Source organism: Anser brachyrhynchus, assembly GCF_964034855.1.
Source record: "Anser brachyrhynchus genome assembly, chromosome: 3".
Classification (NCBI taxonomy): domain Eukaryota; kingdom Metazoa; phylum Chordata; class Aves; order Anseriformes; family Anatidae; genus Anser; species Anser brachyrhynchus.
Genome location: NC_137696.1, coordinates 57236777 through 57249827, shown reverse-complemented (window position 1 = coordinate 57249827; position 13051 = coordinate 57236777). Strand labels below are relative to the sequence as shown.

Sequence of the window (13051 nt, the reverse complement as noted above, 5' to 3'; positions counted from 1 at the left end):
ATATATTCACAGACAAAGCAAGAAGATAACTACATAAGAGCTGAATAATTCTATAGAGCCTGGTGCTATGCCATAATTTAGCTTTTGAAGGAAGATAAGGAACATTTTTAAGTCAAAAATCTTTCTAATCGTGTAGTCCAAAGTCTCCCAACTGGGTCTTCAGACATACAACACCAGACAGCTCAAAATTTAAAAAAAATAGAATAAAATAAAAAATGAAACCCTCTTTTCTTGTTAAAGTATTAACTGGCTTCCCTTCACTGTGGTTTAAACTGCTTAATTTTCCATTTTGTGTTTAGTGTGGTTTTCCTGTAGGTACCAAAAAGGAGTCATGGCTATTTGAAATATGGATCTCAAGCCTGTAGAGTTACCAAGGTCTGATGACTTCCTGATATATCTGACTTCCTCAGATATTATTTCAAAGAGATGTTGGGTTATGCCTTCACAAAACAATACATTACTGTGTGTGAAATGAGGACAGCTCTGAACAGACTAGTTTTGAGGGAGCAAGTATGTAAAAGTAGCCTTAGTTCAAGTCCCCGAGGGAGTATAGCCATGCCAGCCCAGCATGACTCTTAGCTTAATGTCCCCAGCTACTTAGCACAGCCCATTTTCAGGGGCAGAGCGTTACGCCAGTGAGGAGCTGTCATTTCTGCACATGACACACTGAAGCCATGTGTCATACACTACTGGCTTGGCAGGAAACTAGAGCTGTAAAAGCACACTTTCTTTAACTTATTTACAGCCTGTTTTATTAACTTAGTAAAGCAGGAGTTTAAAGTGCAGAGCAAGCACTAAGCTACTGCCCATCCGGACTCTGTTCAGGAAAATAACCATACAAGAATTTTCACACGTGGTACAACAGAACTTGCCATATGAGAGGAAACTGGGAAGAAAACAGTTAAGATTCTTTCTAGAACTTTCTAGAACTAGAACTTTCTAGTTCATGCTACATTTTGGTTTCTGATTCTAATGTGATGCTCACCTAAAACCTGGTTCCACTGGAAAAGGTCCATCCATTTTGATAAGAACAGGATTTGAAACTGTTGTGGTGAGAATATGACCAAAAGTTACCAAATTGTTTTAAGAGCTGTCGGATTCATTTCTCTTCTGGCTTGAGCTGCAGTTTGGGGGTGGAGATGAGAAAAAAAAATAGCTCGTGTAATTGAGCTTTCCAGAATACAACTTAAAACTATGTCCTGCCTACTCACAGCAGCCGGGTAGGACAAACTTTCAATGCCCCACAGAGAAAGGAGTAGGCATGATCAGGAAGCTAGAAGGCATCCTGAATTAGCAAGAAAAGTTGTTTTGGCTCGGTCAAGGAGGAGAGAGAAAGAAGCAAACTAGTTGGTCAGGTCCAGAGAAATGCCCAACAGCTGAAGGATGGAAAACGACTGCCATCTGACACCATAAAAGTTAAAAATAACAAACAAACAAGGATTTGAGAAAGACAAAAGGCTACATCACAAACAGTAAACATCTCTAGCAGGAGGAGGCCTCAAAGACAAGTCTCTTCATCAGAGTACTAGCAGATACAGACCACGGGGAGAACCAGGTGCAGATAGATAGAAGTCAAGAGCAGACAAGATTGTGTAGTGTGTTTCAGACACATGGACATTGTCTGCAGGGAAATAATAAAAAAAAAATTAGTCAAAATTCAGAGAATATAGACTAGCCCATGGAGGCTGGGGAGGAAAAGGTCAATACGTTTAGCTTGTGTTAATCTCTGCCAATCACAGCTATGAAGGGACAGATCTTTTTCTCACTGATGTCAGCTTTCAGGTCTCAGTCTTCTATTCTTCCTTACTGGAGGCTAGCTCCAAACAGAAAACCATTACAAAATAATCTATGTCTGATCAGAGCATCTAGTGTAAACATACAAATGCTTCTATGTTAGCAAACCAGCAAGGTGGTATGAGAAGCTATTCTAACTACGCATGTCTGATAAGAAAACAAAACAAACAAACAAAAAAAAGATGTCTGTAACTCATTACATAAAACTGAGAATCAAATGCCATATGTCTGAGCTGAGCTTCCTTCTACAAGGGATGGCTGAAAGCTTGCTTTGAAAGCTAAAACTGAAACTTAATGGCATGGTTCAACTGAAGAAGTGAACCTGGAGATGCCCGATTCCAGGGGGATCTTCCCTCACTTAATAGGGAGCAAAGGCTGACGTGAGCTGGTCAGAATACTCTTCTTCCCAACAAACCAAGAGAAAGAAGCATATGAAAAGAGTGCAAGGTGCAGAGGGACTTCTATACATTATAAAAGGTAACTTCAGAAGGTTAGATCAATAAACCTGAAATACATCAATAAGCCACTTTACTTTTTATCAGCCCTTACCCAAACAATACTACTTCATTTGGATAGTTTGCCATCAGAGGGCAATAGTTTAATTGCATTGCATAAACAGGAACCCAGTTAAATTCACCTCAGCAGTGCACAGATACTGTTCAAATAACTCTTCCAAGCAACATAAATGGTCTTAAAAAGTCACTCTGCAATCACGAAGGAGATTCTTAGGTCACTATCAAAAAGATGCAAGGTGAAAGACATAGCCCTTTACCAACAAAGTCTGCATTTGTGCCCCCCAAAATGCAATTGCATTGCTTGTAATACTTTGGCATGTTCTCAATATTTTTTCTCCTGGCATTACAGTGAGATCGGGCTACAGGAAGAAGAGCACTGTGTTAACACCACTGTGTCTTAAGGGCTATTTTTATTGTTCCTGATTTATTTCTGACCTCCTGTTTTGTTTTGTTTTTTGTTTCTTTTCTTTTTTTTTTCCTCCTTGACCTTTTACATGAAGACAAGGAAAGCAGTACATTTCATCTGCCAGTTCAGTGCATTTTCTTTTCTTCGCTCACAGAATTATAGGGTTTTAAGTGAACGTCAGCTATTCTGCCTGAAGGCTTTCACTTCACAGAAAGAGTATACCTGGCCACTTCTTTCCTCACTGGTAATAGCTTTTGTTAGGTAAGGGAATGTTTACCAAGTAAAAACAGTATAGCTCCTCATAGTTTTGCTGAATGACAAGGTTTAGAAGTCACTTTGCCCTGGGAGTCAGAATCAGTGATGTATAGTCAGGTATTTTCTTAGTGCTATTAGCTTGTTTACCAAACCTACATATTTCCTATCATGGTTCCTCTGAACCAAGATAATGAAAGGCACACAAGCAACTTCCTAAATGTGGATCAGCATATCACTGTGTGCTCAGAAACTGCTGTTCTGTTTCCCCCTTCCCTCACCACCAATTCACTCTGTGGCTCTTAAATTTATGGTCCCAAGGTTATTGCAGGTACTTCAGTACTAAATATACCCATCTTCTGAACCTGAGATCAAAATAAATAAATAAATAAATAAACAAAAACAAACAAACAAGAAATCAACCAACAAACATTTAGATTTGAGAACCTCATCACTATATTAGCATCAGGGCTATGACAGCATCCTTGCATTTAGGGAAGCTGAGAACATGTCACCGTCCCCTCTCTGTCCTCTTGTTCTCACAATGCCCTGAACTGTCAGCCCCTCACTCAGCCCCTCGCCCCTCTCACATCCCCACTCCTCCTAACTTTTATCTTACATCTAGAGCTTCTGGGATGACCGGAGCACCACAGCAGTCAAAGGTAGGACATGAAGCTGAGGTGGGTGTTGCACAGGATCAATAAGTTCACATCCCATCAGCCTCAAAGAAGGCTGCTGCCTCAGGGAAGACTGAAAGCTGAGCAGACCATGGTGCAATCTCTTCCTTCCTGTTCCCTTTCCATTTTAACAGACCACTGGAACTCCCTGCCTCAGCGGTCACTGCTGCATCCATGGCCACCTTTCTGGCAGCTGTGTTTCTCTCTACAGCCTGTGCAGGTAACAGAGGCGGAATGTTATTTCCATGATCCTACTACAAAGAGGGACCAGCAGGAGCACTGGCCTGACACAGGGAGCTCTTCCTTGTGGTTAGCAGTTGTTCCTGGGACACCATATCCCAGGTACCTGGCACTCAGGGGCCTTGAAGCCAAACAAAGAAGAGGGGGGGGAAGGTACCAGGAAGGTGCTGGGTGCAGGACATTTGCCAGTGGTGCCCAAGTTCCTCCCTAGGACTCCATGGATTCCTCATTAGCACACAGGACACCCCAGCACCAGGCAGGGAGCAGCAAGGGGTTTATGTGGTTCTTGGTTGAGAGGCAGGGAGGGCTCTAGAGTCCCGGGAAAACTTTCCTGGCTTCTCTGTCCCTGGCTGATTTATAGCATGGACATCAGTATTCACGGAGGTAGTCCTAGCATCTTCCTGTCTGCAGTTTGCTCATGTCTTGCTGACCAGACTGAAGGCAGATCTAGCAGGCAACCAACTCCACCTGACAGCAGTAACATGGCTGAGGCCTTACCTGGCGCAAGGCCACTTCTCTTGTTTGAATGGTAACAGAGGAGCCAAGTAGGTGATTCTGAGCCTCTTCTTGTGCACAACAAATGACCCGTAGCCTGTTAATTGTCAGAGAAAGGATGTCTTACTCCATCCTAGTTAGTCTGTGATGAAAATGCCTGGAAGGTCTCTTCTTCTCTTATCTTAAGCTGCAGGCAGCTTATTCCAGCCTGAAGCTTGCAGTGTGCAAATGTGTGCAAACCATTAGGACCTCCTGTCAAACTGATAATATTTCCAGTCAGTCTTTAGAAGCAGCAACGATGATTCTCCTATTTGCACAGTTGTGACAACAGAAAATAAAGGCCCAGTTAAATTAACTTAGCTGGCATCTACAGACTAACTAACTAACAAAAAATGTCTTAGAACTAATTTGAATGTCTCCAATTTTCCCCATGCATTCAAAATCTAAACAGTGTTTTCCTTTACCCAAAACAAGTCATCAAATTCTCAAAATCACAATTCTGTCCAGGAGTTAATTCTCTCTGTCACATGGACTTTAAACATTAGGACTTTTATTTTTGTTATTAAAGAATGCACTTTAAAATATTTCCCACTACATTTCTATTTGCAGAGGGACTGTTGATTCAGTTGCTCTATTCATACCCCATGTGCTGGTACTGAAATGTCTCTTGCAGTCACATCCAAACAGAGAAACTGTGTCCCTTTAACAATAGTAAAAATAGTGCAAGATGTTCCCATCTTCCCCAAGTATAGTACTGGTACAAAAATTCCATATAACAGTATAGTTAAGGACATAAAAAAAGCAACAGTGGATCATAAATGGCATTTAGCACAAACTTCTGTATCTGACAGCAGCCAGCAATGAATGCCAAGGAGGAATAAAGGAGCACAGCATGCTCATACTGACATTCTGCTAGATTTCCTACCCTGTTTCCAGGGACTTGTGTGTGACAGACTCCTGGAACCAAAGTGGCTATCTTTCAGCCTGCTAACCCTCAACAGGTTTTTCATCTGTGAACCTTCAAAGTCTGTTCCTGAAGCTCTGAGTACTTCTGGACCCTACAACAGGCTGCTGCCAAGGTTTCCACAGCTTAAACATCCAGCCTGGGAAAAAAAGTACCTCCTTCTGTTTGTTTTGAACCTGCCACCTGGTGGTTTCATGGCACACTCACCTGCTTTGGTAATGGAAGCAACAGAAAAAAACTGTTTCATACTGACTTTTCCTTCCTACTCTGCATTGCTCTGGCATCTATCTCCTCAACCTCTTCTTCTTCCACACTGCAAAACCATAGCCTACTGATTCCGGTAAAGAAGTTTCACAGGGGAGGGAATGGGCACCTTTCTTTCAATACTGCACTTGAAAAGAAGCTAATTCTTTCACCAGTAAAAATCACATTTCTCAGGTTTTAAGTACTAGCAAGCTAGTGCCAGCTACTTTACATTAATTGCTTATTTACATGCCACTTCTCTGTAGTTAATACCAGGTACATTACCCTTCAGGGAGAGTGAATCATCACCGAAACAGAGATAAAATTTATCATGTAGCAAGAACACATACCCAGGCAGGTACTGAGTAGCTGACACCCACGCCGCAAATTCGTATCTTACTTTACCCCCCAAATACTCAGTCCTCGTTCAACTGAAGGGGCCTCACTTGGAGCTGGTGTGGCATGGTTTGGTCAAACAGGCCACCGACATCCCCCTCCAAACCACGTCAGCCTCTGCTGTCTTCTGTACCCTGAGCTGTATCATCAGCACACAGACTGGCAGGCAGCCCCTTCCTCCCTCCAGTCACAGCCCAAATCCCTGTCCTCCTCTGCCTACAGGCTGCCAGAGCCCTGCTTCCCCCCTGCATCCCAAAGCACACCATACTGAAAGACCACGGGCTCCTGCCAGCTGCTATAAATCATGGAAATGCCAGAGCCTAAGCAAACGTCTTATCATTTATGGCTGGTTTGTCGTCACTTCAGCTGTCACAGCCTGGCATCAGCAAAATGGAAGTGCCATGTGTTCACATTTTCCTTCTGCCACTACCTTCTCTCTTCCATGGGAGGCTGACAATTGAACGGTCATCTACAACATTACAGAAAAAGAGCACTGATGAATGAAACACAGAGGCAGACAGGAGGCCAAGGTCAACTAATGCTATGAAATTCCTGGTCAGAGATAAACCTGTATGATCTTTAAGCATGGTGCCTGACCATTTAGTCAGAGTAAGACAGCCCCCCCTTCCCTTTTCAGTCCTGATGAACGGAAAATACAGTGCTTTCATCAATAACAGCCATCAGAAAGCATTTCCCTTGTAAATCCTAAATAAAGTGGACTTTATTAGTCATTCAAAGAGACAGGATTCCTCATGTTGCTCTTTCATGTTTTCTGAGATTGTAATAACCTCAATCAAACAGCTCTTTCTTTAAACCTGTCTTTTTTAAGGCTTTACTTTTCCCTAAATGATTTACTGCAACGATTATAGTTTTAAACTAGATTATCCAGCAGTGTTCAATCATGTGTCATGAGTCATTAAGCCATGTGGTAAATCTGGCCAAGTACTTCTTGTAGGAATACACCTGTGCGCAAATTTTAAATGGGGTCTCTTCAGTTCCCAGTTTATGGAACTGTGAGACATTTCCCACTAGATCTGCGCTAGCACAACCTACCTTCTGGGTAGCTCAGTAGAAATCAGTGCTGTGCAGCTGTAAAGAAACAATGTGGTAAAGGCAACTTGAAAAATGATTATCAGCACAGCCAAACCAGCAGCTAGTTGAAGTTCTCACACCTTTTCCATTCTTACTGTCACTATAGAAAACCCCCTGCTAAGCCACTTGAGTCACACACTTGACTATAACAGAAACACAGGCAAGGAAGGGACTTTAAGGGATCGTATAGCCCAGACTAAATATTTCAGTCTTTTCTAGGAAAGTCAGAGCCAGTATATTCAGCATGAATATTTTTTCTCAAGTAATTATGTAAGTTGTTTGGAAAAGCTGACATCACTACAGATCAATTGATCTGAGATACTGGAGAAAGGAGAGGCAGTGAAGGAAATGGAAGAGGAATATCCTGCATTTGCCTCTGAGGCCACAAAAACAGCAGCGGGAAGGAAGAGTGTCACATGAAAGCATGTCTCTTCCAGACACAATCTATACAAATGACAAAAGAAATTTAAAATAAATGTTTATGCCACAGGAAAAAACAGGAAAACAGGAACTGTCCTGCATAACATCAGGGAAGCAAATTCATGTTTCAGAAGAAGGCTGTAATTACAGCCTTTTAGTTATTTGAAGTCTCCTTACCCTCATAATGATTCAGAAATGAGAACCGTGCTGTCAGTGCAAAAGATGCAATGCGTATCTAGGCTTTTTTCCCTTTTTGTGCCTTCTCTGTTTCTTCTTTAGAGTCTGCCAACAGCTGCCCAGGATGTCTACAAATAAAATAGTGTTTCCTGGCCTCCTTATCCAGGTTGGGCCTTTTGAATTGCTTTCAGAGGCATAACGTAGTTGTGCTTTAAGTACCAATAGTCATGGCCATACCCCAAACTTTTGCTGCTTCTTAAATGTTATCTTCTCACGGAAGTTTCTACTCCCACCATGCTCATGAATAGAATTTACTCCTCTATCATTAAAAAAAAAAATACCCTGCTGCATGCAACTACAATTGCTCTATATTACTTTATCAAAGTCTGTCTAGGTTCTTTTTAACAGTCTTTCTCAGCATAGTATCTGAACAGGCTATTTACTTTAAATGCCCTCAAAAGATAATCATAGTGGGGTTTTTTGTTTAGTTTTTGTTATTGTTTTGTTTGTTTTTTAAATGGTATTTGAGCAACTAGAAAGCACCCAGAGGCCTAAGTCCCATCAAAATGAACTCAAAGTAGGCATCCATGTCTAGACAACTTAAATGACAATGTATTGTTTCCTAAAAATTAAGCTTTTCTAAAAACCTATATCCAAAATATGTTCCTAAGGGATCTTTGTCCCTGACTGTTCACTTCAGCTTTAACCAAGCGTTTCCATTGACAGGTCCCTCATTCCAGCATGGAGTAGCTCCTGGGAATTGTGACAGCCTGAGGTGAGATGGTCTGGTAAGTTTGACCAATGTTACTCATGCCAAATTTATGGAAAAATAAATGCAGTGCTAGGAAGTTGGCTGCTATTTTTAGGACCACTTGAATCCTTTTTGATTACCAGAAAAAAAAAAGAAAAAACAAGAAAAAACAAAAGAAAAAAAATTAGGTATATTATGCTACCACAGTCGATTCAAATTCAGATTTTTCTTTAAAAGGCTTTTCAGATGACCAGAAGTAGTTCTCAAGAAAGAGGACCAAGGGGCAACAAGATGTCAAGAAATGACCAAAAATGTGAAGAAAGGGACAGAAACCACTTTGATGTACCACATTTAATCTTTATCCACTGAACCAGTTTCTCTTCATCCAGTCACGAATGGTCTGAAGGCTGGCAGGAGGCAATGCTCCTTCTCCTGAAAACATACAAAGCGGGGTGTCACCTTCACACCCCTGGCATCTTGAGTCCCTGACAGCTTATGATTTCCTCTTCTCAGTCCCCAGGGATGCCAAACAGGATGCAAGAGGCTTGCTTTATGTAGTCAGTGACATCCCGAGCGTATACACCTGGAGTGTATACTGCTCTAAAAGTCAGACTGCTTCTGTCAGCACGTATTCAAAATGAACAGATGAATCAATGTGTGTCAGTATTTTATCCATCATGGCAGGAAGCAGGAAATTCTGTCTCATAAGTAGATCTGTCAATATTTCCTGAAATGTTTGGCAATAATGAAATCTTGTACATGTTCTGGTTTTTCAGAGGCCGCTGGTAATTTGTCCTTTGAACTAAAAAGAAGGCAAGAACTACACTGTCAGACTTTAAATAGATATTTTTATTTGTTCTTTGAAAGTTTTATTACACAGCCTCTCTCCTCTTAACCATCTGACTGATAGGAAATCAAAGGATGCTAAAATGAAAAATATCTGATTGTAGGAATGAAGCGATTAGTTGGCATCAATAAGAGGAGCGTATCAGTACTAACAAAAGCAAGTCTGTGACCCAGGATCCTTAAATAAAACACTGAAGGAAAAAAAGAAAAAAGGCACAACAACCAGGGCTAAGACCCATGCTGGCCTAATGGGAGAAAGAAATGGCAAACTGACACTAGCTTTGCTTCTTGTACTAGTTTAACATATTTGCTCTTTGCCATTGGAACATTTTATTGTCTGTGATAATTACATAACATTTCCATGGCAACAGGATCAGTGAGGTGGCTCTGGCCCTCATTTCTTTCTGCGTAAAGCTGCTGAGCTCCAATTTTAGAGTCAGTGCTGCAAAGCAACATGAAGTGTCTCTGTGTTGACTCTCCTAAGTCTCTAGGTAAGTCTTACATGACCTTTGACAGAGGAATTAGGCTACGAAACCCTCACACCGAAGCCTAGAATCAAAACTGTGCGTTGCTTGGAAGTGTTTTTCAGCTCCCTGGAATTTAAAAGGGTTAATATACAATTGTAATAAAACAGTAATAAAAGCTTTGCAGTTAAGTCACTTTCCTTAGCAAACCAGGAAGAAATAAACAGAGTGGCCTTGGTCTTTGATGTCTGAATAAAAACACCAAGAGCAATCCCTCTAGCCATATTAAGTGGCCTTGGTATAATCACAGCCCAAGAGTATCTGTTTGTTTAACCTACATTATGCGAGACTTCCATGTGATAGGCAAACATGTGCCAGTCTGCTTGGCTGAGTTCATTACCAGGAATAAGCGGCGACAGAGAAGAAGGTAATCTTTAAAACGTAGTGGAAAAGGGGAGGAAAAAGAGAGATCATTTTATTCTTTGCCTTGCTACAGCATCACTTACTACATCACTTCTTCTGTCCTGCCACAGGACAGAGGATTAGTAGCTTCTGTCCTATTGCCTATCACTCTAGAACACACAATAATGTAACATATAATTAGATATAACATTATATATTAGAACGCACACATATAAAATTAAAGCTTTCAGTTCTGGCTCATTATCACGTCATGTAAATCACTTGAGTGAGACCATTTTCCTGGGCACCACAGACATCATGTTCTCTCCCCCTGCCTAATACTTTTCTCTGAATACATGCTCGGTCTGTCTCTTCAAACTTGGCAGTTGGCTGGCTCTCTCACTTCAGACAAGCTCTCGCCCTGGGTTTCTCTGCCTCTGAAAGAGGAAGGGCTGGGAAGGCAGCAGACAAAGCCAGGGCAGACCTCTGCCTCTGCTCTCCTGTCTGCAGGGGTGTGCGACAAAGGCAACAGCTGTACGAAAGGAAAAGGAAGAGAAAGGAGCTGAGGAAGGGGGGAGATAAGGAGAAGCTGTTGTGCAATAGATCACAGTGAACAAACACGCAGGTGTGCGAGCAGCTAAGACAAAATGCTCCAAGGCAAGGGGACTAACAAGAGCAATCAGGGTAAAACTAGGCTGTGCGGAGTGTCATCTCTATACAAAGAGATCTAACTGAACGACTCTGTGTAAAAATAACAACCTGCCTTGCCAGCCACATTCTCCCTTTGGCCCCCAGCTGTTTCCACTTCCTTAACATATGTTGAACCAAGTAAAGTGTTTACTAATTTCCCATCCAGCTTTTTTTTTTAAAAAAAAAAAAAAAATGAAAAAGCCACTAGAGCATGCACTGCCAAGACCGGAAGAAGGTGAAAAAGACCAAGCTAGAAGAATAGTAGAAGATAACTAAAGCGTTTTAATCAGTGTATTTCTCTTGGGTTTCATGCAGGTCTTACTTAACTGCTTCGTTACCACAGCAGGCATCAGGGAGGACCTCCAGAGTTACTAGTTTGGTGAAACAGAGAGGATGTCTGTGGCAAAAGGTATCAGAGTGGGATCTGTTCACCCCACAGAGGAACCAGCATTACCCTTTGAGCAGCTAGCAATGACTGTGACAAAAAATAACTACAACACACCTGTCATTCACTCGCTAGAAAAGGTGTCAGAGTCAGACAGGAAACCTTTTTTTTTTTTTTTCCCCAATTTTGCTCTTTTTAGTCATAATAATCAATAATGAAACAACAGTCAAAAGTTGTTGGTATATTTGCTGTTCTCTATCATGCTTTTCATCGATAGTGCTGAAGGGTAATTCAAGCGTGATTCCCTGACACTAGTCATTCTGCTTGGTCATGAACCCACGTCAATAATCTAAGAGTAATCCTAAACTGCTAATTCCCACCCACTGTTACCACATAAATAGTGACACTGTAGATGTACTCATTCACCAAGGAGAGAAGGAAAGAACCAAGACCAAAGCCTTGTTCATGTTCAAAAGCTCTGCTGCTGAACATGGTGCAGCTGGTGTGTCTTTCTGCATGCTTCACACCAGATGCAGAAACATACCGTATCCATAAGAGTACTTTTCTGTCTTTATAACGGTGTTCATATGAAACTGATTCAGTTCAAAGTTGCACTTTGAACAGATGTTTACACCAGCAAGAAAGCTCCCAGCAGCAGCTGCATCACACCCTGAGACCGCAAAAACAAATTTCCCTTGGTTCCTTTTCCTATGCTTTGTGCCTGTGAGCACGGCTTTGTCAGAGCAACAGGCAACAACACAGGTGAGTTAACAACTGCAACAAAGAAAAAGTAATCCTAGGACTAGCATGTTTAATGATGAGTCCAAATCTTTAGAGGTTTATTGAAATAAAAACCTGGAATAGCAGCATGGGTCTCCTGTCTATGGAGAGGTTTGGGCTGAGTTTAAACCTTCAGTATTTATTACAGCTGCTTATTTCCTACTATTTCCTGCACTTAACTAATATGGTCCAGTTAATGATGGAGGAGAAAAGACCCTTATGTCATATTGCTTGTTCTCAACAGGTTCTCAGCATGTAACAACCACAAAGCAGAACAGGGAAGAATTATTTTTCAGTTGTAAAAATAAGCGAGGATTTTTGTTGCTCCTACATTGGCTAGCAAGGGAAGGTAAGGACAGTCTGATTTAAAATCTGTGTCAGATAGCTCTTTGCTCTACATCTGCAGTGTTGAGGTAGGCTACCTCCATCCACTGGGATACAAGGGCATGCAATCTCATTTCCTTCCTTCAGTCCGGGTGGCTGCTCTCCGTGATGAGCCCTACCTCTACCCTGGCACGCTTCTTAAGGTCAGATTTCCTGGAATCCAAGGAAACCCCAACCAAAAGCAGAGATACTGGGCTTCCTTCCTCTCTCCAGTTACTGCTCTTTCAGTTGTCAGTTACTTCAACACTGCAGACTCTAAGTGAGAAGGACACGGGCAGAGGAAGCTTTCAGCATCATTATCTTTCTGTTTCCAGATATCGCTCAAAACTGCCTTGAATTCCAGCGCCAAGCAGAGCAGTTTTGTGGCTGCTCTGATCTGTTCCGGTGTGCTATCAGCCAGAACACCATGCATCCCAGCCCTGACCCCTCCATCCTCCTGTTGGCACTGGCGGCTCTATAGGGTCAGCAGTTTCATCAGGCAGGGGCTAATCATGTTCCTCAGCACTTCTTGTTCTTTTCAGAGTGTGGTAAAGAAGCCTGGATAATAAGCCTTGAAGAATTAGTTCACAGTAGTTTGCTACAGGAGACAGACTGAATAAAAAGGAATAAACTTACACAGCAGCTGCTAGCCCTGCAGACCAAAATGGTCTCCATACTGAAAGATGGGAAGCACAAGTG

At 41.9% G+C, this 13051-nt stretch overlaps 1 protein-coding gene across 2 annotated transcripts in view; it reads left to right on the top strand.

Moving 5' to 3' along the window:
• LOC308193377 (uncharacterized protein) overlaps positions 1-13051 on the top strand; it is a 76804-nt gene that overhangs the window by 2614 nt on the left and 61139 nt on the right. For both annotated transcript variants that reach the window (XR_013949584.1, XM_080588037.1), the window contains exon 2: positions 8398-8459. Coding sequence is in view for 1 of the 2 variants with exons in the window: in XM_080588037.1 (XP_080444163.1) it covers positions 8452-8459 (8 nt within the window). In the remaining variant the exon portion in view is untranslated. The remainder of the gene's footprint in view (positions 1-8397; positions 8460-13051) is intronic.